General features: G+C 37.5%; 1 protein-coding gene across 3 annotated transcripts; it reads left to right on the forward strand.

Moving 5' to 3' along the window:
- Positions 1–27,316, forward strand: rgs14b (regulator of G protein signaling 14b). Of its 3 annotated transcripts, XM_065287509.2 has the most exons (16): positions 1–139; positions 1,732–1,860; positions 3,111–3,132; positions 8,200–8,369; positions 12,993–13,085; positions 13,649–13,792; positions 14,099–14,290; positions 17,840–17,939; positions 18,058–18,098; positions 18,756–18,947; positions 20,697–20,773; positions 20,893–21,019; positions 23,100–23,175; positions 23,486–23,538; positions 26,412–26,514; positions 26,600–27,316. In XM_065287509.2, the coding sequence occupies exons 1-16, from the start codon at positions 80–82 to the stop codon at positions 26,863–26,865; spliced, it is 1,845 nt and encodes a 614-aa protein (XP_065143581.1). In that variant the 5' UTR covers positions 1–79; the 3' UTR covers positions 26,866–27,316. The 3 variants fall into 3 exon arrangements, with proteins under 3 accessions (XP_065143581.1, XP_065143583.1, XP_065143582.1); XM_065287510.2 differs by lacking the exons at positions 1–139; positions 1,732–1,860 and adding an exon at positions 2,333–2,471; XM_065287511.2 differs by lacking the exons at positions 17,840–17,939; positions 18,058–18,098.
- The last annotated feature ends 514 nt before the right edge of the window (positions 27,317–27,830 follow it).

Consider the following 27,830-nt stretch of genomic DNA (forward strand, 5'->3'; position numbering starts at 1 on the left):
TCTGTGAGGCTTGAACACCTAACGTAGATGTTGTACTACCTCACTAGTCTCCAGCACACAGCCAGCCTCGGCTATCATCATGGAGACCTCTTTGTCTGTTCTTCAGCAACAGAAACCAACTGTTCAGTCCAAGGAAAAGGTACCAAATTTCTTCTTCGCTTATATTCTGATACTATATACTAAAAAAATTAAGCCTTTTTTACATTCTTCAAAATAAAGGTTGCTTTAAGTTTATTTGTCGGACTACATGGTTCCAAAACTAACATAAGGCTCTTTCTAATGGAGAAAGGTTCGACAGACTATAAAGGAAATAAATTGTTCTTTTAAAAACATTAATGAGGAACCAAACATGCTTCTTCGATGACATCATTAGTGAAGAACCCGGTAACACTTTACTTGAAGGGGTGTTCATAAGTCTGACATGACACCTTCATAATCATGACAAACATGAAGGAGTTTTTATGCACGTTTATGACAACTGTCATTAAGTGTTATTTGCTCAATAATGTCATTTTTTATGCAAAGAAAACTTGACATAAACCAATACATCATAACTTGTCATGACAACTTGACATTACCAAGACAACATAACTTGTCATACATTTTTTAGGCATCGTAATTTAAGCGCCGTCCCTGAAAATCCTCGTTCTCCTCTGTTCTTAGGCCTAGACTGCGATACATCAAAAAGCATCCGATTGGACGACCTCAATTATCTAGTCTGAGTATGGACATATAGCATCATCAAGTGTTAATACTAATTGTTAATAAACAGATACGTCGAAAGATTATATTTAACTTCATGTATGTGCACAATACATAACAGAGGGTTCTGAAATTTTCTGATATAGAAGAAAAAACTAACAAAAATGTAATTTATTTAATTGAATTAACATTAAATTAAATTTTTTGCAGCGATATGGACCAAATGCTGCATGGCTTAACACACCATTGTAATGTTTTCATTTAATTTTAGGTGTGTCTGTCTCCAAATGCAATAAAATATAATTTTATCAATTTTAATTATTATTATTGGATGATAATTATTTTATATAATTATACAATTATTTTAAATAATAAAAAATATAATTATTTTAATGACAAATTTAATTTTTACCACTGTAGTTGAGGTCAAGAAAAATATTGACGATGCTGTTATAAAACAATTTGACAGAGTATTGACACTTAATGACATTTTAATGACAAGTTAAAATTTCTGTCACTGGTTAAATGTGGTCAGACAGAATTGTAATGGCCTCATAACAGTCAATGTCAAAACCAACCGCATTACAGTTTAAAGTAATGTTAACCCATAAAGCTAGGTAGTTTCTTAATTTTGATTATTTATCTGCTATGTCATGTTTATGACAGATTTATAACAAGTTATGTTGTCTTGGTCAAGTTGTCAAGTTGTGATGTATTGGTTAATGTCAATTTGTCATAACAAAGACATCTCAAACCATGTCATCTTTGCACTTAAAATGACATAATTGAGCAAATGACACATAAACGTGCATAAAATCTCCTTCATGTTCATGACACGTGTCATGTCATGATAACGAAGGTGTAATGTCAGTCTTATGAACACCCCTTCAAGTAAAGTGTTACCAAGAACCTTTTATAGCACCTTAATTTTTAAGAATGTATTGTGGGGTTGTCTGTGTAAGAGATAAACATTACAAATGCCTTTTTGTTGCAAGAACGACTGCGATGTTTGTGTTGTGTTTGGGCTAGAATCAGAGATCCTTGAGTTTTCAAGAAATAAGCAGAGGCTTCTCGAACCTCGCTCGTCGCAACTCTTTGCGAAGGACTCTTGGGAGACCCAACACCCTGTCAGACGGCCACCCACACACGCTGAATAAGGTACCACTTTTGACTGATTTCGGAAGAACCCTTATGTCAAGAACTTCCTCGTCACTTCATATTCGAGTTGCTGCATGCCAAGGGTTGAAACATGTCTAGATTGGAGATGCACCTTAATGATTTTTCCCAGCCTTATATTGCCGAATAGCTTTACCATGTCTTAATAATACAGTTGACTTTATATTATTGGCCTACTGTGCTTAGAATCTGACTAGATTGAATCAAAATATATATATTTTTCACATTACTAAAACATACCAAAGGTGTAATGTTTTATGTCACGTACATTCATTCGTGTCATTAAAACAAACTTTCTTTTACGTAAATGACTTTGTTATGTAAGAATGGAAGAACTGCAGCCGTGGTTTCACTGTAAAAACTTCAATAAGAGAAAAAAGAGGTCTGTCTGAAACGTGCCCACGCTTCCTCTTGCGGCATGTTGCCATGGTAAGACTTCCTGTTCGAGCAGGAAGTTATATTGAGTTTAGAGCACGGCTCATACGCACATGAGAAACAACTCACTCATGCGCTCGCTATTATCCTAAAGTACATGCGATTGTATGGCTATGTCTTTGAAAGGGAATAACATTGGAATATCCAATGGACTCAAGGTAGGTACAGAGAGTCACCACCCGTCTGTTAATGTGTAGATGTCTATGTGTGTATGTTTTGCATATCGTATGATAGCACTGCCACAGATGTCAGCTTTTAATGGGGGGAGCCAAAAGCTGGCAAAAGTGAATAACAATGGGGTTGACATGATTTTTCTCACACAGAAATACTCTTTTTGTACTCTATCTGGGGAAGATATCAGAAGACGAGTCCTTGTGACTTGTTAAGGCGGAACTGCCATCTTAAAAAAAAGTTTTCTTACCACTTCTGCTTGATTTTTAGCGCCAATAGCATTTTGGATCGAACTCCTACGGCATTACCCTCCCGGGAATGAGGCGATAAAAGAACAATGATGTCAGTTAATATGCAATCAGAGATGAAAAGAACAGCAATTTCATTTCAGACTCCAATTTTGTCCTTTTTCTTTATCTCTCGGATGCTCGTGTCCGCTTCATTTGGCCGGTGGCACTAAATCAAACTGGGCTTATTTCCAAAATATTGTGTGCTTTAACTCAGTTTTTAATACCAAAGATGACTGTACCCCATGATTCAACATTTATATCTTTAATTTCGTATTTTATTACATCTAATCCATCAATTTACAGCTCTGATTGATATAATTTCATTTTCACCCACAGACGCTGGCGGTTTCTGATGGAGGTGAGTAATGAATTAATAATGATTTTTTTTTTTTTGAGGAGGTCCATGAAGGAAGATAAATGATGTGTTCCTCTTGGTCATATCTTCAAAGGCACAAAAGGAAACTTTTTTTGTCGTATTTTATCGCGTGGTTAACGAAAGGCATTAATGCAGTCACACATCAGAGTCTATCATTTTGTCACTGACCTGTTTACATCCTGTTTTGGGGCAGCAGGTGTAACCACATAAATTTCCTCTTTCGTTTCTAAAGTCATTCTGAGACAAAAAGAGACGAGAGAAACACAGACAGGTAGGCAGACAGATAGACAGAGGTATAGAAAGTCATGTGACTGCCTAGAATGTATAACTACAGTAGACAAACATCAGTAGCATAGGCAGAATCATCTGTGAAGTCTTTCTGATGCTAATCATTCATGAAGTACAACTGTAATCCACCTCGGGGAAATTCCTCTACTGCGTATCAATGCCACAAAACAAGTGATGTTTGTAGTATCGGAAGTGAAAGAATAAGTGAGAGATAACTGAACAGTTTGGTTTTGGCTAATTATTACCCCGAAGAGACTGTTTAACAGTTCTCGGTGTGAAAAGGAAATGTCAAACTGCCGATAAGTTTACTCTTAAGCAAGTCCCAGATGCAGCCTAGGAAGACAAAAGATGACTAAATAAGCTCATTCATTCTTGAAATGAAAGCTGAGTCATTGTTTGACTTGTTTGTACACTGAAGTTGACTTCTGTGTGATGTGTAGTGTCTTATTGAGATGCATTCACATGTTAAAGCGATACTCAGGGCTCTATTTTAACGATCTGAAACGCAAGTGCGAAGCGCAACGCGCAAGTGAGTTTGTGGGCGGATCTTGGGCGCTGTTGCTATTTTCCCGGCGTGAGAAATAACTCTTGCGCCGGGCGCAAATCAATAAGGGGTTGGTCTGAAGTAGGTTCATTATTCATAGGTGTGGTTTGGGCGTAACGTCAAATAAACCAATCAGAACGCTATCCAACATTCCCTTTAAACGCAAGGGCGCAAGTTCCATGGTGGGTTGCTATTATTATGACGGATTTACCAGGCGCACGCCAGGAGCGGTTCACAGCCGAGGAGACCGACGTCCTTGTACGGGGGAATCCCACGCTTGCCAGCATAAATCGGGCACGCCGTGTAACGGGAGGTGGATCTGCCTCAGGACTTGACGCCAGCAGAGGACATCGCTGCGTCCACCCTCACCGCTGAAAGGGTTTGGGGGCTTTGAAATCGGACCCAAGAAACGCAAGCAAGGTCCAACCCCAAAGTACTCTTACAAATCAAGTTCATATACATTAAGGTTTCTTATGAAAACATTTTAATTATTATTTACATAAAATAAACGTAATACAGCCACACAACAAAGTTATGAAAATATTTTAATCGTTATTTGCATGAGAATAAATAAAAACTATCACCACAATGCTCACCACTATGATTCCCCTTATCTCGTGTATTAATATTTTTAAGTGTAACAATTTATGATGTGCAAAAATAACTGTTGCATCTGTGTAGATTAGATAAGCAAAGTGTATGCGCGTTGTGCACGCTATACATTATGGTCAAGCATGCGCCCTTAAAATAGCATAATGAACCACGCGCAACGCGCCACTGACTTTAGACTAGTTTTTTTTGGTTAGTAGCGCAATTGTTTTTTGAAACTGCAAAATAGCATAAGAGATGGTTTGCGCCGCAACACGCCTCCTTTTTGCGCTGAACCGCCCAGGGAGCGCAAGTTTATTCCCTAGTTTGCCGACGTGCATCTGTGGAGGGAAAAACCCCGCTGTGCGCCGGCGCAAAATACGAATGATACATGCGTCACTGACAAAGTCAATTGCGCTGGGTGCAAGATAGGGCCCTCAATGTCACCCCATGATTTACTCATTCTCAGGCAATCCGAGATACACAAGTCCATCATCTTCAAGACAAACACATTCAGGGGTGGTTTCCCAGAAAGAGATTTTTTCTTTAAGCCAGGACTAGGCCTTAGTTTAATTAGGAAATATAACTAGTTTTAACAGACATGCCACACAAAAAATATCGCTTGTGTGCATTTTGAGTTGGGACAGCTCTTACATTTATTTTAGTCTAGGACTAGTCTAATCCCTGTCCGGTAAACTGTCCCTTAGAGTTATTTTAGTAAATGTTCTTTTCCCAGGAATCAGGGAACAACTTCTGACTTTGAAGCCCAAAAAAGTGTATCCATCCTTCATAGAACCATAAGGGGTTAATAAAGTTTTTTGTGGGTGATTGATGTGATTTTGTATGAAAAATATCTATATTTTAAACTTTATAAACTATAATAACTATCTTCCGGTAAAAACGCCACCTTGAACTAACGGAATTTACAAATGTCACTGCGCAACGTTTCAAGCGCTCACTACGTTAAAACTCTCATGTGAATCAGGTCCATGGCTGCAGCTGAAATCGCATACTGTGACAGTAGCTACTGAATTGGGGTGGATGGGGGTGGGGATGGCACAGTGGATAAGACACACGCCTTTGATCCGGGTTCGAATCCACTGTGACACACCATTGTGTCTCTGAGCAAGACACTTAACCCCAGTTGCTCCAGAGGTGTGCAACCTCTGACGTATATAGCAACGTATATAGCAATTGTAAGTTGCTTTGGATAAAAGCGTCAGCTAAATGAATAAGCAAGAAAGTAAGTACTGAATTGACCTATGGTTAAGCCATGCCCCCTCCACTCACTCGAACAAACAATCAACATTCAGTGATAGGTGCTATGGCAGCTGTCACACTAGGAGACATTTCACAGGAGGCAATTGATCATTTTTGGAGACAGAAAGACTATATATCATCTCGAAGTCACCAAAAGGGCATTAACTATGCATTGGAGGGTTAGATATTTATAATTTTATTGTTGAGAAGGTCGATGTAAAGCTTCACAGGTAAACGCGATAAACCGCATCTCGTTGCCATCATGATCAAATTAAATATGTACAGGAAGTTGCATATGTTTCCAGGACAAGCCTTTTTACCATCTTTACCAAGAGTACCAAGAGTTAGTTTGGTGGTGCTACAGTATTTACATGAATCATTCAGCACAACATTGCTATTACAAAACCATTTGTTATCTCAGTTATTTACAGATACGTTAATGAAGCTAAGTGACATGATGTACAACACAGCTAGAAGCTAACGTTAACGTTTTCTAATGTTAGGCTAACGTTACGTTAGAGATGTTAAAGATAATTTTCAAATGCGTTGTTGACTTAGCTTAGACGTGGACATCCATGTTTTTTAAAAATATCCACGTTTAGTTGGTGTTCTGGTCTACCTATAACTTAATCCAAAGAAGACACTTAACGTTATCTCGGTTGAAATGTGGCTTGGGAAAGTTTAAAAATACACACCGTCGCCCAGCCTTTTGAGATACCTAGTGTCGAAATTGCATGTACCCCATGCACACCGTTTGACCATTTTAAACTTAAAATGACAAGAAAAAACATATAAAAACGAATGAAAAATGACCAACTGCAATGCATTTCAATGGATGTGTAAGCTGAGAATGTCCGAGTGTATTGGGTTAGCTATGCACACTATAATTGGCACATTGCATTTGAGGGTGTGGCTTAGCCATAGGTCAATTAGATGAAGTACCTACTCATGGATCATTAAAACAGTAGGTACTATGTAGTATGAATATGGATAGTATGAATAATTTGGACGTATTACATCTGCCATGTTGATACATCACGTGACATACGTCGCCATAACAACAAGTAAGTTGTTAACTGGAATGGCGTTAACTAGCGCAATTTAACCACAAGGGACAGCTGTTTAATATATGTATTTGCATTTTAATAGAGCTGCGTTACCGCTTTTGGACATTTTTGAATAAAACAACGCCCCTTCGTCTTCTTCGTTGTATGACTCCTCTCCCCGGGGCTCACGGGATAGTTAAAGGCAGAGTGCGTGATCTCTGAAAGCCAATGTTGATATTTAAAATCACTTAAACAAACACGCTCCTACCCCAATAGAATCTGGACCTTCTTTTGATAGACCCGCCCCACACATACGCAAACCAGGTAATGATGTTGGTTAGTAGACACACCCCTTACTGCTGATTGGCTACAAGTGTGTTTTGGTACTCGGGCCGACTCCCTTTTCCAAAGTGTTTTTCAAAAGTCATGCAAACCTCCTTTTTGCATACTATATAGTATTGAAGTAGGCGGTTTCGGTCACAGCCCAGGTTACCGGAAGCTAGTTATTGTTTCAGTACTCTCTCATCTCAAGATACGCATAACATGACAAGAATACATTTTTGCAAATTCTAGACAAAAGGTGACTAAATCAAATATGCTAAATATGTTTAATTTAATTGGACGTTATTCCCATAGTTACATTTCCCATAGTGCTATTACAATCTCTAAAATGCTGCCTTTGGATGCAGCATTCCAAGGCATCAAGGCACATCCAAATCCAATGTTTGCTTAACTTCCTGTCTCCTGAGATAACTTCATCATCTTGTCCCACAATTCTATGCGTGTGTGTGTGCGGGGAATGTGACTCGTCGAAACGGGTCAAGTTTGAAAAAATAATATGGGGGCAAAGAAAGTGGATCACAAATTTAGTATATACTGTATAAAGTTTTATTTTACACACCTTTTGATTGCATTTCTAGCGAAAAAATATGGGATTTGTTATCACAAAGGCACTCTGTTTATATTTCAAACTGATTTGCATTACACTGCCTATGAAGGCTGTCCGAATTTGTTTCCAATAGCTGTCTTTATGTCACCAAAGTTATTGCCTCATGAGGCAGTGAGGCAACAAATCAGCTGTCAACACTTTTGGACGCAGCCATAGCTGGGATGAATTTAGTATTATTATTCAAAAATGTGGGAAAAAATGAGCAAGTGACCGTAAACATTGGCTGGCAGTATATACAGTATTCACATTTAGTTTAATTTAAAATGTTTTCAAGAGATTTGATGAGACCTGAGTTTATAACCACATTTGGAAAAAAATGAAATAGATTTAACCAAATACAGTGCCTTTCAACATCTATGTTTCATGTTTGTTAGAACTAAATATGTTGGACTCAGATGAGCGGGCAGGGACTCAGTACTCCTGCAGCAACTCCAGTCTGCCCACTGTACCCAGTGAAGGATCCACAGGGGTGGGCAAGGTGGCCAGCTGGGCTGTTAGCTTTGAGAGGTTGCTGGAGGACCCGATGGGCATTCGCTACTTCACAGTAAGTAAACAAGTATTGCTTATACAGTCACGGGCATGGGAGCAAATATTTATGGACGTGGAAAGCACGTCACTCCAGATATAAATATGCATCACATGCACTGGAAATGAATGCACATGTGGAAAAGGTATTGATTGCCATATTAAATGGATCATTTTGTTGTTGTGTTGTTCCTGTGATGGAAAAATACAAAACAATAAAGCATTCCTGACTGCGGTTTTGATATATCTCTTTGAATACCTCTTATCCAATCAAAACGATGAACCAGAACTACTGTAAGTTTGTTCACCAAGTTTGTTATACAACAAGCTGACCAGTATACTGTGCAAGCAGCAAAGAAATGCAGAAGTGATCTCCTAAAAATAAACCAGCTCTTGCTTCTCACGTCATAACCGTGCATTTATTGACGTCTTAATAGACAGAGCTTTGGAAGCAGCTAGCATGTTGCTTGGCTCTGTCAGGCATTTCAGTTTCACATTTGTTTACCAACCACGCAGTGCAAGTCATTCAACCAATTCATTGTGAAATTTGTAAAACAAGATAAAAGCAGTAAGGGTTAAGGTGAAAACGGCCCACATTGTGAGTCACTATAATTATATGGAAATGAGGAGGTGTGGAGATTTTGGCAGGGCTGATCCTGTGGATAGCTGGACGGGTTTATAAGGGCAAAGGAAACCTTTGGTATTTAGTGTTGAGATAAAAGAGCTCCAAGATTAAAGTAATGATGATTGAGCTAAATTTGTAAAATATGGCGCTTGCAACAGCGAGTTTGTGGGTTCGATCCCTGACTCTTAGTATCCTACATAATGGTAAAATGCTTACTTTGGACTGTAGGTCTCTTTGGTAAAAATCAAATGCATAAATGGTACTCTCTGGATTGTTTTAGCTTGGGAAAAATACAGATAAGCCCAATGGCTGGATTAAGTTAACCTAGAAAATGTACATATCTGACCCAATGGTTTGTAACAAAACGTCACATGAGGTTGAAACAACAAGCATACACTGTCAGAAAAAAGATACTAAACAATATCTTTTCTGTCACTGGGGTGGTACCCTCAAAGGATCATGTTTGTAAATGTCGCACCTTTTAGGGAACAATATTATACCCCAAGGATCTATTGTGAGCCTTAGGCCATGTTCATACTTGATTAAAGCAACCTCTGCTGCGATTGCTCGGTTTGTCCTTTTTTTTTTTTTTTTATCAATTCTGCCACCCAAACTTTGGTGCTCGTTTTGCTTCCAACCAACTCTGGTGCGGATCGACTGATATGTGAACACGCATGGACCAGAAACAGTTCAACAAACCAAAAACAGGATGTGATATCACAAGATGCAACCCTAATTTTAAAGCGCGATTCAATTTAAGGGGTACAAAACAGATAACTGTACCTTTAAAGGTGACATAGAATGATTGAACGGGGTATTTATCCTTGTTCTGTGATGTGACATGTAGACATCAACATTTTGGTTGGGTCTGTAATGCCTTAGGTGCTTCCTAAAAACCTCTTTCAGAAAGCTATATTAGGGTTGGGGATTTTGGTTTTGCACCTATTTTGCATCCCTTCGGGCTTAACTGGCAACCTCATTATGTAATGCAAGCACTTGACGCTGATTGGCTTTTGCTGACACTCAAAAGAATGTAAAGTTTGCCGTCTTCCGGACACGGACAGACCAAAATGTTACAGATAGAAGCATAGATTTGTATAAAGGCTAGATATCTTACTGCAGAGTCTCTAACGTCATCACTTGGCGGCCATCTTACCACAGGCAGCTCGCTCACTCGTAGCATTGAGTTTAATGGTGCAGATACTTTTAAATGACCATAACTTGCTCAATTTTCTACAGTTTGGTTTCTTACAAACATTATTAACGTGGTATAATTCTGGATGCTTTTTTTAGTATAAGTATGCAGTGTCATAGGTACATCTTTGATGTTTATAACAAACCAAACGTTTGAAAATCTTTAAAAAATTAAGCAAGTTATGGTCATTTAAAAGTACCTGCACCATTAAAACTCAATGCTGCGAGTGAGCGCGCCCTGTGGTAAGATGGCCACCAAATACAGACGTTCAACTCAATTGGGCAGCAGCAGGGGTGAGACATCTAGCCTTTATACATATCTATGGATAGACGAGCACACCTCGGAAAGTGACTCGCCATTTCGCCTTGAACTTTGCGAAATCTGCTGCAATTTACTTCCCGTTGGAGGCGAGAGGCCGGATATATGCAAATAATTTTGAAGGGAAGGGAAGTGAATGAGAGTGGGGGGGTGAGATGCATTTTATGTAACATATATCCGTTACGTAAAAAGGTGCAGTTTTGTACCGTGTAGATAAATTTAAAGCCATTGGTTGTGTTTGTCCATATTTAGTCCAAGCATGCGTTGAAATTAGAGATGCACCGATATTTAGGCCAAGAATTGTTTATTTATCAATATTTAAAAACAGCCATAGTCATGGTCGATATATCCTGTCAATCAAAAGACAACAGGAAAATGCAACTATGTGTATAGATAATGTAAATAAACAACACTCGTGAATGAATTATATTCAGAAATTTTATATCTTTAGATTTTAGTTAATGCAAGTTAATATAACCACCAAACTATCGGTATCAGCAGATATCAGTCTGAATAATCGGCTATCGTATCGGTGGAAATTTTTATGCTGTGTTTACACCAGATGCGGTAGAGCATCAAGCGCAAGTGATTTCAATGTTAAGTCAATGTGAAGACACGTTGATACGCGTCTGGAGGTCCCGCGGCGCGGATGTGGCGTTTAGCGCGGCACAGAAGACGCGTTTCCGCCTAATTCGCGCGTCTAGTTCACGTGAATGCCACGAATTGAGTGTGGTGCGCGTTACGCACGAATGGTGCTTTTGTGGATTTTGCTTTTGATGCGAATTTGCGGCTGACGCCCAAGTTGGAAAATTTGAATTTTGGTGGATTTTTGCGCCACGTTAAACAATTAAAAAGTTAAACTGTGGCGGCAGCCAGGGGCGTTGCTAGACATAAAGCTCTACTGGGGCACAGGCCCCCCATTTTTTTTTTTTTTTACTTTTTCTTGAAAGCCTGCGGTGTGCAAGATACAATTTCCTTTGCTTAACCCACTATTCCAACATTGCAACAAGTACTGGGAAAGACAAACATTTATTTAAAAGTATCATCTTCATATATACATATATACAACATAATTAACATGTCTTAAGGCATAAAATGTTTGGAAATAATGGCTGGAGAGAAAAAAATGTTATGCACATTTGCATTTTACATAACAATGATTAATAACTTCTTTTTTTATTTTTAAGAATATTTTCATTTTATGACTACTAAAAAAATCTATCTTAGTTACTGCTAACTGATTATGTAATGACCTAGAGCTAGTGAACTAAATATTAATTTCATATCTGAAAATACAGAACAGTATAACACAGTTTTTGTATGTGAACAATGCAATTTTATAGACTATTGACAGGGGTTTTACTGAAATTTTCCCTCTAATGTTTAAGCCCTGACAGGGTAGGATGTTATGTGTCTTTACTCCCTTAAATTCATCATCTCTCATTTTTCCTTCCCTTTTCCTGCTTTGCACAAAACATTTCTGATGTCCATCACATGCGTCAATGAGATTTTCATTATTATTTAGAAACTTACTTTAGTCTCGCCATGTTTTCATAAACCAACTCAATCGCGTGTACTTTGTTTGCGGCTGCGCACGGCAAAACAGTCGCGTGCACGCCTCAATTCATGTCCGCGTCCGCGCACCCATTCATGTCCGTGCGCGGACGCGGACATGAATTGAGGCGTGCACGCGTCAGTGCGACTGTTGCGTCGCTTTTTCAAACGTGAATTGGGTACCTACATTGCATATAGATCCGTTTTGCCGCGATTGTCTTTGTAAAGGAATAAACTAGTTAACTGCTAAATTGTAAACTTGAGATTTACACAGGGGCACAAAAGATTTACACTGGGGCACGTGCCCCAGTAAAAGGGGTCTAGCGACGCCCCTGGCGGCAGCCCCGCCTGGAATCACTCATTCAGCGTGAAGGCTTGATATTGTCCGTGAGCAGTCACCCGGAGGTATACGACACAAGTTCGTATTTCTATAGAGACAGGAATAAAAAGGACCTAGCTTGGAAGAGTGTCAGTGAGGACATTGGGCAACCTGGTTAGTTGTAAATACACAATTCACTTTTGAGCCGTGGACGTTTATCGACCCGCGCCATTTATTTTCACCCTATAGTAAGGTTACCACATACAAACCGGTAACTCTCTCAATGAATGCACAATCAACCTCAGCCAACCTGCAAATAGACAACCGTATAGCACTTGAACTCCCACAAGAAGCGGATTTTGCCTCTGATGCGCGTCAAATGCTTGCTTTTTCCGCGCGTCTACTTCGCTCTACACACGCAAATGCATTCAAACTGTTCAAGCGGCAAACTAGGCGCGGTAGACGCGATTTTGATGCCTGAAACGCGGTTGGTGTAAACGCAGCATTATATCAGCATCTCTAGTTGAAACAACTCAGCATTTTATAGAGTGTGTAGGCCAACAGACACATTTTGGGATTGTACATGATGCACATAAATATCAGAAATGTGAACAAGGTTTGTATTCAACAGGCATTCCTCAAATCCGAGGTCAGCGCTGAAAACATTTTATTCTGGTTGGCTTGTGAAAAGTACCGCAAGATTCCTGCCCATCAAACTGAACAGGTAAGAAACCATGGTGGATGATGGTCACTATTTTAAAGAGACAGTTGACACAAAAATAAAAAGCATGTTGTACCAAAGTATTTTGTGTGGAAAGGGTCTGTGAATACGTAAGCCTTTTAGACTTTATAGACTATATAAGACTAACAAGATATGGTGACCTCAAACTGTCGAGCTTCATAAAGGACAAAATCCTTATCAAAGCATCATACAAGTAGTCCATATGACTGCCGCACTGTATTCTGGAGAGATGCACAGATTAAATTTCAAGGCATTATTCACATTCAAATCAAATTATTCATGCAAATCATTATACATGTGTCGAATTTAATTTGGCACCCATGATGCAAGCCTAACTGTCATTAACAGTTGACCCGTATGCAGAAATTGTGTTTCACTGAAAATATAACAACATGTGAGTGAGAGCATTTATGGGTGAGATATTGTTTTAATATCATACATTGTTCTCTTTAGTACTGGAGACGAATTGTCATTTGCATTTATGCTTATAAATACATATATCCTACAAAGTAAAATGATGGTACGTTGGTCTTTTCTTTCGCTAGCTGAAGAAAGAGGCTCTCTCGATTTACAACATCTACCTGTCCAGCAATGCAACCTCTCCCATCAACATAGATGACAGGGTACGAGTAGAAGAAAAAGATGTGCAAAACCCCCATCCTGATATCTTTCAAAAGGCCCAACAACAGGTATGCGATGATTTGCCAGATTTCAGGATTTCCCAAAAGGGTTCATGAACTCCTTGTTTTGTGACTGATACCAAATTATATTAAACAAAGATATACATTGTACATTGTTGTTGTGTAAATCTTAAAAATGTATAACATGCCATAGTGATACCTTTATCGCCATACGAAACATGACAAAGAGGATCCTGCTATTTCATACAAACCACAGGGAAAACTCCCTGAGCGACTAAAAGCAATCAAATCTAAAGCCAATCTCCTTTGACTCCCTCTTGAGCAGAAGTGTCCTTACCTCTCTTCTCTCTCTAGATCTTCAAGCTGATGAAGTTTGACAGCTATACTCGCTTTGTGCGCTCGCAGCTCTATCAGAACTGCATGCTGGCTAATGTGGAGGGCAAGCCTCTGCCAGGGCTGGACTCTCGTGGCAAACCCCTCACTTTAGCCAAACCCACCAGCACTTCACCCAAAGGCCAAGTCAAAGCTGACAGCAGAACTAAAGAGGTATGGTCTTCACAAGAGCTTTAAGATTAAATGGGTTGGGCTCATGCAACACACATTTGTGTCATTCATAACACTAACATAAAGAGAGTTCACCCAGAAAATGAAACGTTTGTCATCATTAACTCAACCTTAACCTGTATAAAGGAAGGAAGAAATTTGTGATCAAACCCAAGTATGAGCACCACTGACTTCCATAGTAGGAAAAATACTATGGAAGTCAGTGGTGCTCAAAAATGGTTTGGTTCTACATTTTGCAAGATGTAAACATCACTGGTCCAGAAGAACTTCCTGTTTTAACACTGAACAAAATATTAATATTAATTACTATTAGAACAAAATACAACCAACAGAAAATTTTGACCTGAATTAAAATGTCAAATAAATGTGAATTAAAAACTTAAAAGCAACAGGAAGCGCTTCTGTACCAGTGTTGTTTACATCTTGCAAAATGGTCTATACATGCCTAACATTAGTTTAAACAGACTGCATGAACTAAAGATCGTTAATTTCGCTGTCCAACACATTGTGAAAGACTAGTTGTTCATTTTAAATCATTTAAAAAATAGCCATACTGTTTTTAATATATAGCGTATTATTATGTTTCTTGAAGTTTAAAGGATTAGTCAATTTTCTTAAAAAAAAATCCAGATTATTTACTCACCACCATGTCATCCAAAATGTTGATGTCTTTCTTTGTTCAGTCGAGAAGAAATTATGTTTTTTGAGGAAAACATTTCAAGATTTTTCTCATTTTAATGGACTTTAATGGACCCCAACACTTAACAGTTTTAAAGCAGTTTAAAATTGCAGTTTCAAAGGACTCTAAACGATCTCAAATGAGGCATAAGGGTCTTATCTAGGAAAACGATTGTCATTTTTGACAAGAAAAATAAAACATATGCACTTTTAAACCACAACTTCTCGTCTAAAAGCGGTCCTGTGAAGCAACAGGGCGACCTCACGTAATACGTCATCACGTCAAATCCTGGAATGTTTTCCTCAAAAAACATAATTTCTTCTCGACTGAACAAAGAAAGACATCAACATTTTGGATGACATGGTGGTGAGTAAATGATCTGAAAAAAAAATGGACTAATCCTTTTAGTCGTTTGTATTTGTATTTAACTCGCCTTATTTTAGCAAGCCAGTCATATGAGACGTTCAAGGGGCGTGGTCGAATTGGGTGTGCGAGTGTTTGGGCGGATGTTTGATAACACGGTTCCACCTCCGGGCTCCACGGACTATTCCTTCTGTGCATGCACCAGCTCCAGACTGATATTTTTGCATAACATGTCAACGCCCATTGTCGTACATTTTACGTTCAGTTTATTACAATGGAAGGAAGCGCCATCGCATCGTCCATCTTTTTTTACAGTCTATGGTTTGGCTACAAACATTGCTCAAAATATCTTCTTTTGTGTTCATCAAGGTTTGGACAACTTGATGGTGAGTAAATGATGACAAATGTATTTTATTTTTGGGTGAACTATCTCTTTAATAAACCTGTGGGCAGAGAACCGTTTGTGAAGCTCTGCGGTGGCCATGCAGAGACCTTTGGTGTGGCAGGTGCTCAAAGTATAAAAAGGGCACATGGGACATTCCTTGCTGACACACATATCAATATGGATGCAAATAAATAAAGTAAAACAGATGGAAAAGACAATTTTAATCTAATATTTTTCTTTATTTTCTGCAAATAGATTCAAAATATCTAAATAGACAAAAGGTGTGTGTGGTCTTCAGTATGCAGTTAAATATATGATAATGATATCATACACTCACCTAAAGGATTATTAGGAACACCTGTTCAATTTCTCATTAATGCAATTATATAATCAACCAATCACATGGCAGTTGCTTCAGTGCATTTAGGGGTGTGGTCCTGGTCAAGACGATCTCCTGAGCTCCAAACTGAATGTCAGAATGGGAAAGAAAGGTGATTTAAAGGAGTAGTCCACTTTATATATGGGGCCCATTGACTTTCCATAGTATTTTTTTTCCTACTATAAAAAGTCAATAGACCCCATCTCTAAAGTGGACTACTCCTTTAAGCAATTTTGAGCCTGGCATGGTTATTTGTGCCAGACGTGCCGGTCTGAGTATTTCACAATCTGCTCAGTTACTGGGATTTTCACGCACAACCATTTTTAGGGTTTACAAAAATGATGTGAAAAGGGAGAAGCATCCAGTATGCAGCAGTCATGTGGGGAAAATGCCTTGTTGATGCTAGAGGTCAGAGGAGAATGGGCCGACTGATTCAAGCTGATAGAAGAGCAACTTTGACTGAAATAACCACTCGTCATAACTGAGGTATGAAGCAAAGCATTTGTGAAGCCACAACACGCACAACCTTGATGCAGATGGGCTACAACAGCAGAAGACCCCACCGGGTACCACTCATCTCCACTACAAATATGAAAAAGATTCTACAATTTGCACAAGCTCATCAAAATTGGACAGTTGAAGACTGGAAAAATGTTGCCTGGTCTGATGAGTCTCGATTTCTGTTGAGACATTCAGATGGTAGAGTCAGAATTTGGCGTAAACAGAATAAGAACATGGATCCATCAAGCCTTGTTACCACTGTGCAGGCTGCTGGTGTAATGGTGTGGGGATGTTTTCTTGGCACACTTTAGGCACCTTAGTGACAATTGGGCATTGTTTAAATGCCACAGCCTACCTGAGCATTGTTTCTGACCATGTCCATCCCTTTATGAACCACCATGTACCCATCCTCTGATGGCCACTTCCAGCAGGATAATGCACCATGTCACAAAGCTCGAATCATTTCAAATTGGTTTCTTGAACATGACAATAAGTTCACTGTACTAAAATGGCCCCCACAGTCACCAGATCCTAACCCAGTAGAGCATCTTTGGGATGTGGTGGAACGGGAGCTTCGTGCCCTGGATGTGCATCCCGCAAATCTTAATCAACTGCAGGATGCTATCTAATCAATATGGGCCAACATTTCTAAAGAATGCTTTCGGCACCTTGTTGAATCAATGCCACGTAGAATTAAGGCAGTTCTGAAGGTGAAAGAGGGTCAAACACAGTATTAGTATGGTGTTCCTAATAATCCTTTAGGTGAGTGTATATTGCATTGTATGCAAATATAATTCGATTCTAATTTTGTCCTGAATTTAATCTTTTATAATTTTTTTAACAATAATAAAACAGTTATAATGAGAAAAAACTGCTTTAATAGTAATTTAAAGTATAAATAATTTTTAGTTTAGTCAAATGAAGTAAAGACCAGACCCGTTGAAGCCCATGAATTTTTTCTGCTCAATCAGCAAGAACAAAGTAAGTGAACATGCATGCATCATTTATTGTATGCTGTGTATAAATTCAATGTAGCAGCTGTAGCTAACATTACTTGCATCTAGTTAACGTAACACACAGGTGCTCAAGCAAATAAACCCCCACCACACGTGCCTGAATATAATATGTCAATGTATTATGTAAAATAATAACTTGGGTGCACTGCTCAGTAAGTAGCTTTAGGAAAGTGCATGAATGTAAATTTTAAAATGAATTGTTTTTCAGAGATTAAAGGTCAAGCCAGAGTCTGAAGATGTGGTAGAGAGGAGGAAGGTCAATCTGATAGGAAAAGACAAACGCAAAGAGAAGAGAGAGTCATGGGGAGGTGATGTTATGATGCCAGATTATAGCCTTAATATGAGACAAAATAAGAACTAAATTTAGCCCATCTAATAATTTAAGACAGTGTAATAAATTTGTTCCCTGTTTTTGACCACTTCCAGAACAAACTTTTAGCTCCAAGACTGGACTGAAGAGTTCAGAGGTAACTCCATATAAAGTCTCCCTGTACAAGGATCATACAATCACTTAAAATAAATATCGTTTGTGACCCAGTCTGTGAAAACCCAATAAAAGTCATGATTTACTTTCTATATAACATCATCCTGCATAACATAAAGCACATTCAGTGAAAATATTACCCTGATATCTTTAATATTGGCTCAGTAAGGTCATGTCAAAGATTGAAATTAATGCGAAATCAAACTTTGATGATCTTCATATCATAAATAAATTGTAAGACTTTAGATTGGACTTCACAAACAGGGTCACTTGTAATAAAGCTGTTCAGTCTTAAAACCAGGAAGAAAATTAGCATTTTTAAACCATGGCTTCTATTAACTTTAGATTAATCAATATAAAAAATATCATAGAAATCAATTCAACTTTTACTCAAGTCTTTAAAAAAGATAAAATGTTCTTGTTTTCCAGTTATCATGTTTATTTCGAGTCATGTTTTATTTTTATCGTTAATGTTGTCATATCCTGTTAACTTCCGTGAATGTTTCCTCACATCATATTAACCACAAACCTAACTTTTCTCTTAAATCTCATAATTAGAAACTCATGGGAATAAGACTGTTGGTTTGGCCTTTATATTGACATCATCAATGATAAGCTCTATAAATGTCATTTATAACAGGCTGAAAAATTAGTGGCTCGCTCTGCAGAAGGAAGGGTTGACAAATATTGCTGTGTGTTCTTACCTGACGGCACGGCCTCTCTCACCCCGGCCCGACCAGGACTCACTGTACGCGATATGCTCACTGGCTTGTGTGAGAAGAGACGCCTTCCTCTGTCAGATATCATCATCTATCTACAAGGCAAAGATAAGGTAAGAACTGTTAAAGTGAAACATTGCATATATTTTAGAAACTCATTAAACTACATGTATAGAATAGCGTACAGTAAACATAATTGTCGTACAAAAACATTTATCTGGCCCAAAATATATTTTAAATATATGCTAAATACATGTTGTAGCAAGTAAATCTTAATTAAATATATTTTTTAATTTGAAAATATTTTAGTATAATTTGATTTAGATTTAGCCTTCATATATTAACATATATTTAAAATGTATTTCACAGCAACATTTATCATTTCTAAACACATTTATAATTTGACACCCCATACTGCAAAGTTTGTATAAATGTAAAAGTATGTATACAATTTAAATATAATAGTTTACAGGTTTTTAACATACAAGGTGCAATGTGAATATAAATGCTTTAAAATATAGAAACTATAGAAACCAGCCCTACCCATTTCATTTCAGAAGCCGGATATACGTCACCATTAAAGGATTAGTCAATTTTCTTAAAAAAAATCCAGAAAATTTAATCACCACCGTGTCATCCAAAATGTTGATGTCTTTCTTTGTTCAGTCGAGAAGAAATTATGTTTTTGAGGAAAACATTGCAAGATTTTTTTCATTTTAATGGACTTTAATGGACCCCAACACTTAACAGTTTTAATGCAGTTTAAAATTGCAGTTTCAAAGGACTCTAAACGATCCTAAACGTTGCATAAGGGTCTTATCTAGCGAAACGATTGTCATTTTTGACAAGAAAAATAAAAAATATGCACTTTTAAACCACAACTTCTCGTCTAGGTCCGGTCCTGAAAAGTGTCAGCGCGACCTCACGTAAATGCTTAGTGACGTAGAAAGTTCACATGTTACATAATATATGAAACGCACATTTGCGACCATTTTAAACAATAAACTGACACAAAGACATTAATTAGTATCATTACACATACAACAACGTCGGAACGGTCCTCTTTCTCCACATCTGTAAACACTGGGGCGTAGTTTCGCATACATCATTTGTGATCCCTTGACGTGATGACGTATTGCGTGAGGTCGCGCTGGCGCTTTTCAGGACCGGAGATAGACGTTGTGGTTTAAAAGTGCATATTTTTTATTTTTCTTGTCAAAAATGACAATCGTTTCACTAGAAAAGACCCTTATGCCTTGTTTGGGATTGTTTAGAGTCCTTTGACACTCTGTTGAAAAAACTGTTAAGTGTTAAGTGTTGGGGTCCATTAAAGTCCATTAAAATGAAAAAAAAAATCCTGGAATGTTTTCCTCAAAAAACATAATTTATTCTCGACTGACATGGTCGTGAGTAAATTATTTGGATTTTTTTTAAGTAAATTGACTAATCCTTTAAACTTTTGATAAGATCATTTGACTCCAATCCTTAAAATTGAGCCTTGACAACCCAATCCAACCAATTCTATATGTGATTTGAAATCCATTTATAATCAGGTGTTTGTAAATGCGTTTCGGTGAGCTAAAGTAGTTCTTTTCATCATTCAGGACTGTAATTTGTTATAAAAGCTCAGTAGAGTCTACAGCTGTGTCATTTACACTTAAATAGGACATTCACAATGTACTGAATGGTGGATGGGCGAGTGCCTTTAAATGTACCATATGCATGAATGTGTTCAGCACGTTTGCTTCACGAGTGTTTTATGATGAACATAACCACAAGCAAAATTTCCAGATTTGTTTGCCTTTTTGTATTAAGCCTCTCACACAGTTCTTTTCCACCCTTTAATCCATATAACGGTATAGCAACCGCTATCTCTGGACCAGGACAGTTCTCTGCTGAAGGACCAGCAGGTGTTTTTGGAACTGAGGGTAACATTTGCGTGAGTATTGTCACTGTTTTATCATAAAACCATTTAGCTTCGGGTCAACCACAAACAATCCATATAAATAGCCTGTTTTGTCAGAAGTTAAACTGTGGACGTTTCTGCTTCTTATACAGGGTGAAGGTAGCTTTCACCGGTAAAACTGTGGCTGTTGTTGTGAAGTCCAATAAGACGCTGCAGGACGCCCTCAACACAATGCTTACTAAACACCGCCTCAGGCCACAGGACGCCACTGTTACCATGGTGAGTTGTGGTCTACGGTGATTGGAATAGATGTTTTATTTTGTTCTTTGTTAAAAGTTAACAGTTTGACCTTCTTTGATGGACCACAAGCTGGACACAGGGGAGAGATTTGGTTTGTTCTGTTCCCCAGGTTATACATTAATCTGAAAAAGCAGGACGGTAGTAATGTTAAAACAAACCCTAAAGAAAATGTATGACATAAATTAAACAAAACATATTAAATTAAACAATGTAGTGCTGTTGATTAGTATCCTTATATTTTTTTGTAATTACACAGAATCTATGATAAATTCATGAATTTTTTATAAAATGTCATAAAACTTGGGTGTCCCAGCACAATCTCGCGGCACCCCAGGGGCCACTAGCGGTGGGAGCAAGAATCGATTCTTAGATGCATCGCGATGTGGATGTGGACAATTCTGAATCAATTCACAAATTTCAAAAATCGATTCTTAAAAGTTAGTTCACAAAATAATAACATGACTTTTTCAGAACCCAAAAGCGGAACTCAACTGTGCTGCACACAGCCAGCTTGAGAGCACGCACCGCACAAGCACCTACTGTACAGCCGAGTTTACACAAGCAGTAGAGAAAGAAAAAAAAACAAATATATCTAGGACCGCCCTGTTTGACTCATTCTAAACTGCAAGAAATCAAAATACACTTTGGGATGGTCTTCCTCTGCCTTTTCTCTGTTCAGGGTTTAATTTACTGACTCATCTGACTTTGCAAATAGTGTTTCCCCAAACTTGCTGCTGACTGTTTAGACATAAGAACATAAATTTATTTCTGTAAAAATAAGCATATAGTTATCCAGACGGAGGCGCTGGGTGTGCTGCATTAGCTAAAAACAGTGATACTGCCAAAATCGCTGTGTATAAAGATGATGATGAGACCATGGGCCCTATTTTAACCATCTAAGCGCATGGTGCACGGTCTAAATGGGCATTTCTGATGCCACTTTTGCTAATTTAACGATGGGAAAAATGGTTTGTGCGCCGAGCGCATGGTCGAAAAGGGTTGTACATATTTACCTAATGAGTAATGGGTGTGTTTTGGGCGTAATGTGCAATAAACCAATGAGAGTCTTATCTGTCATCCCCTTTTAAAGCCTGTTGCGCTGGCGCTGTGCATAATCCCTATTTAGATGATGGACTTTGTAAACTGAAAAACTAAGCGGAGGAAGAAGATCCCCAGTTTAAGAAAAATTTATTAAAACCTTTAAAAGCCTTTTTCTTTCAGTCATAGAAGTACAAATAGCAGGCTTTGAATTGCTGTAAATGTATTGATATCCTACATAATCAATGTAATCTCATAAAATAATTTGCAAATATGCAAGAAAAGGTTTGTACTCTAAAAATGCAAACAAAAGATAAAGGATTTACAAACGTGCAGAAAGCCGACGCGTTTCAGCACTAGAACAGCGCCATATGGGATTTTATTACAAAGCATTACTTAAAATGTTTCTCATCTTACCATATCCACAGGTACAGAGTCATCATATACAATAAATCCATAAGATAGCATTTAAAAAAACATTTAAAATAGATGCATTTGTTTAAAGCAAAGCATTTATTTACTTACCAGGATACAGGCGAAGCAGCTCTTTGTGCCTTCTAACGTCTCATAATCGATCCTCATTTATGTCCAAGAGACTCAATAATAATCTTTTACATTCAATCCTTTAATATTTCATATTTAAAAGCATTTTTGTGCTGCTGCGCATTCATGTATGTGATAAACAAAATTTTTCAAAGCATTTTTTTTAAAAAGTGGAGGGCGGTTCTTTTCTAAAATTCAGGAAAATCTTCCGCTATACCTTTAATTAAATCTCAATCTTAAATTACATTTCTTAGGTCATTTTGCTTACCAAGAAAATGCATCTTGATTTAAGAATGTTTAGATATTTGTACTTTAAACAAGACTAAAATACTAAGTACAAAAAGTAATTTTTTGTATGTGACAGTTTGTATTATTTGTGAACAGTCAGACTGTATGTCGCTGGAAACCAGTGGCATTCCTGGTGATAACATCCTGGTATTCATCAGTCTCTCATTGTTTTTCTTTATGTTTTTTTCAGAGTGGAAGTGGACATGTAATAAGTTTGAATACACCGGTCACACTTCTAGCCAATAAGACACTAATTCTAGATAAAGGTATGAATATCTGGTTCTTTGATTGTATTGGGTTTGGTCTTTCTATTTTCCCTGGCTTTTTCTTCAGTTTACTAACAATGATCTAAGTGATTTGTCCACTGAGATCTCCAGTAGCCCTGTCCTCTGTAGAAAACATGTCATCTTGCATTTGTACTGCATTGTTTTTTTCCTGTCACGTTTCACTTTGCAACATGAAACTTTTTACCATCTAGACTGAATTCTGAGCCACGGTTACCTTTACATAAACTGTACAACTTTTTTATATTATGATGTAAAGGTATAATATATGTATGTTTTCATCATGTCACAGCTGTGGACAAGGCCAGCAGCTCGAAGGGCATCACATCACCACCTTCATTACATGTAAGTCTAATGCTGCTATCCGGCAGTGCTCATTAACTCGGTTTCAAACCTAGTGAACTGCCTACCTAGACAGTATTTTGAGGTACACTCGATTTGAAGCCTGCTCCAGAGGGTGGACAGCATTATTATGATGCCTACAAAGATGCATTCTTTCAGACAGGCATTGCGTGCATCCTTAGTGAAGAAAGCAATCCCAGAATGCACTGCTATGTCAATTATAAACATATGTTTTTTTCAGTGCTGAGGAGTAAACAATAGTTTCATCATATTAAGAATTGACTGCTTTTCCCAATATTGTTTTTAACTTTAAAGATGTCATAAGATGCGATTTCATGTTTTTCTTTGTCTTTGGAGTGTTAAAAACTGTTGCATGTAGAAGATCCATAGAGTCGCAAAGATTAACTCATTCCCCGATAGACATTTTTTTAAAAGTTGCCTGCCAGCATTTTTTTGTGATTTTCACAGAAGTTTTACAAAATGCCTTCTAGGAAAATTTTCTTTTATAAATAAACACAAATATATTAAATTAAAGAACAGACCCTCTGCTTTCAAACAAACAAAATGGGAAAAAGTGTCATCCTATCTATATTTTTTTTTCTCTGCTTATAAACTCTTATGGGTATTTTTCTTTGAAAATAATTTTTTTTTAGCAAAAAGCTGAAATAATTGAATTTTTTGAAGGAATTTTGTTAGAGATCAGATTCAGAATGATTATCAGAACATACACATGGTTTAAAATTAGTAAATAAAGTTTTCGCTTCAGTTTTTTTTTAATTGCTTAAGTGCGCCGTCTAGTGGATAATCTGTATTGCAGATTAATATAAAAATTTATCAGGGACACGTTTTTTTAATGCAAATGTTTTCTCTTAAGATATTTAAAATTATGTTAGATTAACCTGTTATTTATGTTAACCGGGTAAATTGGGCAAGAAAGAGTTAAAGTCTCATCCACGCCTTCCTAAAACGGTTCAATTAAACACGCCTCCACATATCTACGTCACTGTGCTGGAAGATCTGCATAACACCAGCCAAATGTATATGCAAAGAAAGAAGGCATAACTTTTTCTTCTCACTGTAGTATTGTTGCCGCTGCCATATCAGGGACATGCTGTGCTTTGGGAGCTGATATTCCAAATATGGTACATTTAAAAAAAAATTGTATCTTGCCCAATTTACCCGGTTAACATAAATAACAGGTTAATCTAACATAATTTTAAATATCTTTATGAACTTAATTTTATCATGTTCAACCCACTTAATTAAAAAAATTACGTCAACTTAATAATTTTGTGTTGGGACTACATCAATGATTTTGGTTGATTTTAGTAACTGCGCCGTAGACCTGCATTTTCCAGCATGCTTTGCGTGCAACTGCATTTGGAGAGAAATTTGTAAAATTAAGTATTATTTTTTATACATATTTAGGTAAATAGATTTTTGCTCACACCTACAAAGTGCCAATTTTAACATGGTATGATAAATTATCTGTTGGGCATTTTGAGCTTAAACGTGACAAACGCGCTCTGGGGACACCAAAGACTTATTTTAAATCTTTAAAAAAATCTCATAATATGACCCCTTTAAGAGTTTGTGTTATATTTTTACGAATTGTTTGGTTACCATGGTGCATAAGAGTGGCTTGTGGTTAAGTTGTGGATGTGAGGTACTTCCCTCAATGAGCACGAACTGTGTTAATGCCTAATCTGGAGATCAGGCTCTTCTCACATGCTCATCCTATGTATCATGTTATTATTATTAGTAATAGTATGCTAATATATGCTAATGCAAAATTGGTATAATATAGAAACAGTCATTTATTAAGTTGGTTTAACAAGACATTATTTATTTGAATTAACTTGTTTTGTCCTTGTTGAACAGACCGGAACTAATTGCCTAGAAAACTTTTCTTTAACTGAACTAAGTTTATTGAACAAGATAATTTTATGACAAAAAAATTAAATGTATTAAGTCAGTGCAACAAAACATTATTTGCTTAAATTAACTTTGAATGAACGCCTAAACTATTTTCGTGGAAAAGTTTTTGATTCAAAATCATGAAAATCTTTTTTCATGTTTGCTATAATTGGGTCCTCAGTGCATCTATCAACCTAGAAAATGTGAAAAAAACAGCAACCCAGTAACTTAGTTTTGGTAAACCATTCACTGCAAGCATGTGGAAAAAGTAGGACATTGAAATTTGGCTCCCCTTATGATGTCAGAAGAGGATAATACCACCCCACTGAAATTTAGTGCAGTGTTGAATTTTAAAGGACACCCCCCAAAACAGCTAATTTTAGCTCACACCTACAAAGTGACAATTTAAACATGTTATAATAAATTATTTATATGATATTTTTAGCTAGAACTTCACATTAAGACACCAAAGATCTTAAAAAAGTCTTGTGAAATGTCGCCTTTAAATTACGTTGATTGAACAAACTATTTTTTTGAGGGGCATACATTTTCGCAACATGCTTGAGATATTCGGCCAGTCAGAGCACACTGTGTTTTTCAGAACAGTGGGATTTGGAAAAACCGTCACATTTCTGAAATGCAGGGCATAGAGGAGCAACAATAATGTGGAAAATACTGTGTTTTTACCTTAAACTGTGTAAACACATTGCATTACACCAAATAAACAAAATAATGTTATTTTTAGCAACATCATATGACCCATTTAAACTTCCATGTTGTCTTCCATTTACTTTTTGAAATATGTCAGGTTGTCAAAAACTACTCCCTTTGTAGGCAGAAACCAACAGGGATCCTCATTAGATATTGGAGCATCTTATCATATTCTTGTCATTCCCTGTGGTTTAAACTGTTATAAATCATAAATAAATAAAAAATAAACTTTCTAAATCTGTCATCAGGATCGGAGAGGTGGCGTTGATTCAAACATGTTCCCTACCGGGATTTCCCGATCAACCCCCAGACAGAGAAACCCTGGACTGAGGAAAACTTATGACATGGAGGGTAAAGATATTCTGTCTTTATATTCCAACACGATCTGTTAAGTGTAAATACATCTGTGTCTTATTGGTTCTGGTTAAATGTCCAGGTCTGGTGGAGTTGATGAACCGAGCCCAGTGCTGCAGCGCTGATGATCAGAGAGGTCTTCTGAAGAAAGAACATCTGATGCTCCCTCAGTTCCTTCAGTTACCTCTGGAGGATGTTGATGAAACAGAGACATGCAAATCACTGGATGAGTCCTGTTCCAGTATGAGCTCTCTCGAAACAGTTTCTCCTGCTGAACCAGACCCATCGGAGAAAGGACCGTCGACCGAGAGCGACTGTTCAAACCCAGCTCGAGAAACTATGGTGTGAAGTTAATGGACCTGTTACACTGTTTGCTTCAATAATCCGTCACGCTGGGACATGGAAAACACACAATCTGTTTCAGTAATGTGACAGCAGTGGCCTTTAATGATGAACACTTGTCATTCAGGCTCTTTTGATAGGAACATCTGATGAAATATTGTTTACAGAGGATGTGATTCTGCACAATGTTAATGTCCAGCTGCATGTATTTATTTTAAATTGATTCACCTAACAACAATACATTGTATCTGTTTTAAATAAGACGCACGTTGCATACTGCTGTATATTTACCAAAAAACAAAATGGAAAGAGAAAAATAAGATATGGTTTTGACTTAAGGACTTAAAAGATTAATAATAGCATGGTTTCTTTAAGATACACTGTTAGATTTGCCTCATTCAGTAGTGATGTGTCTTCGCTTTTCAAGACATTCAATTATCCTGGGGCTAAATAAAGAGAGAATGACAGAAATGGAAGGAGGCCGAAGCTTGATGGTTACCTCTGGCTTTCTGCTAACTCATAAAGCATAAATACTGCATACAGACAAGCACGCTTACTTAATGCATGCTGTCCTCAGGACAGTCTTCACCCAGGACTCTTTGCTCTCTATATCCATGGTCTCTGAATTGTCAGCGGGTAGTGATGAGGTAATCGTCTGGTTTTAAAAATCAGACACAATCAGAATGTCCTCAGTTGTCAAGATGAGGCACAACCAGAAAGAGGAAGAATTCAAAGGGAGAGAATAAGAGAGAGAGAGAATCAGAGGAATAAAGTAAGAGAGTGAGAGAATGAAAATGGAAGTCAGTGAAAGAAGGAAAGAGAGAACAAGAAGAAAAAAGTAAGAGAGCGTGAGAAATGGAAGACAGTGAAAGAAGGAATGAAAAAATAAAGTAAGAGAGCGAGAGAATGGTAATGGAAGACAGTGAAAAAGGGAAAGAAAGAATGAAGTAGAAGAGCGAGAGAAATTGAAG

Source organism: Paramisgurnus dabryanus, chromosome 18, assembly GCF_030506205.2.
Source record: "Paramisgurnus dabryanus chromosome 18, PD_genome_1.1, whole genome shotgun sequence".
Classification (NCBI taxonomy): Eukaryota; Metazoa; Chordata; class Actinopteri; order Cypriniformes; family Cobitidae; genus Paramisgurnus; species Paramisgurnus dabryanus.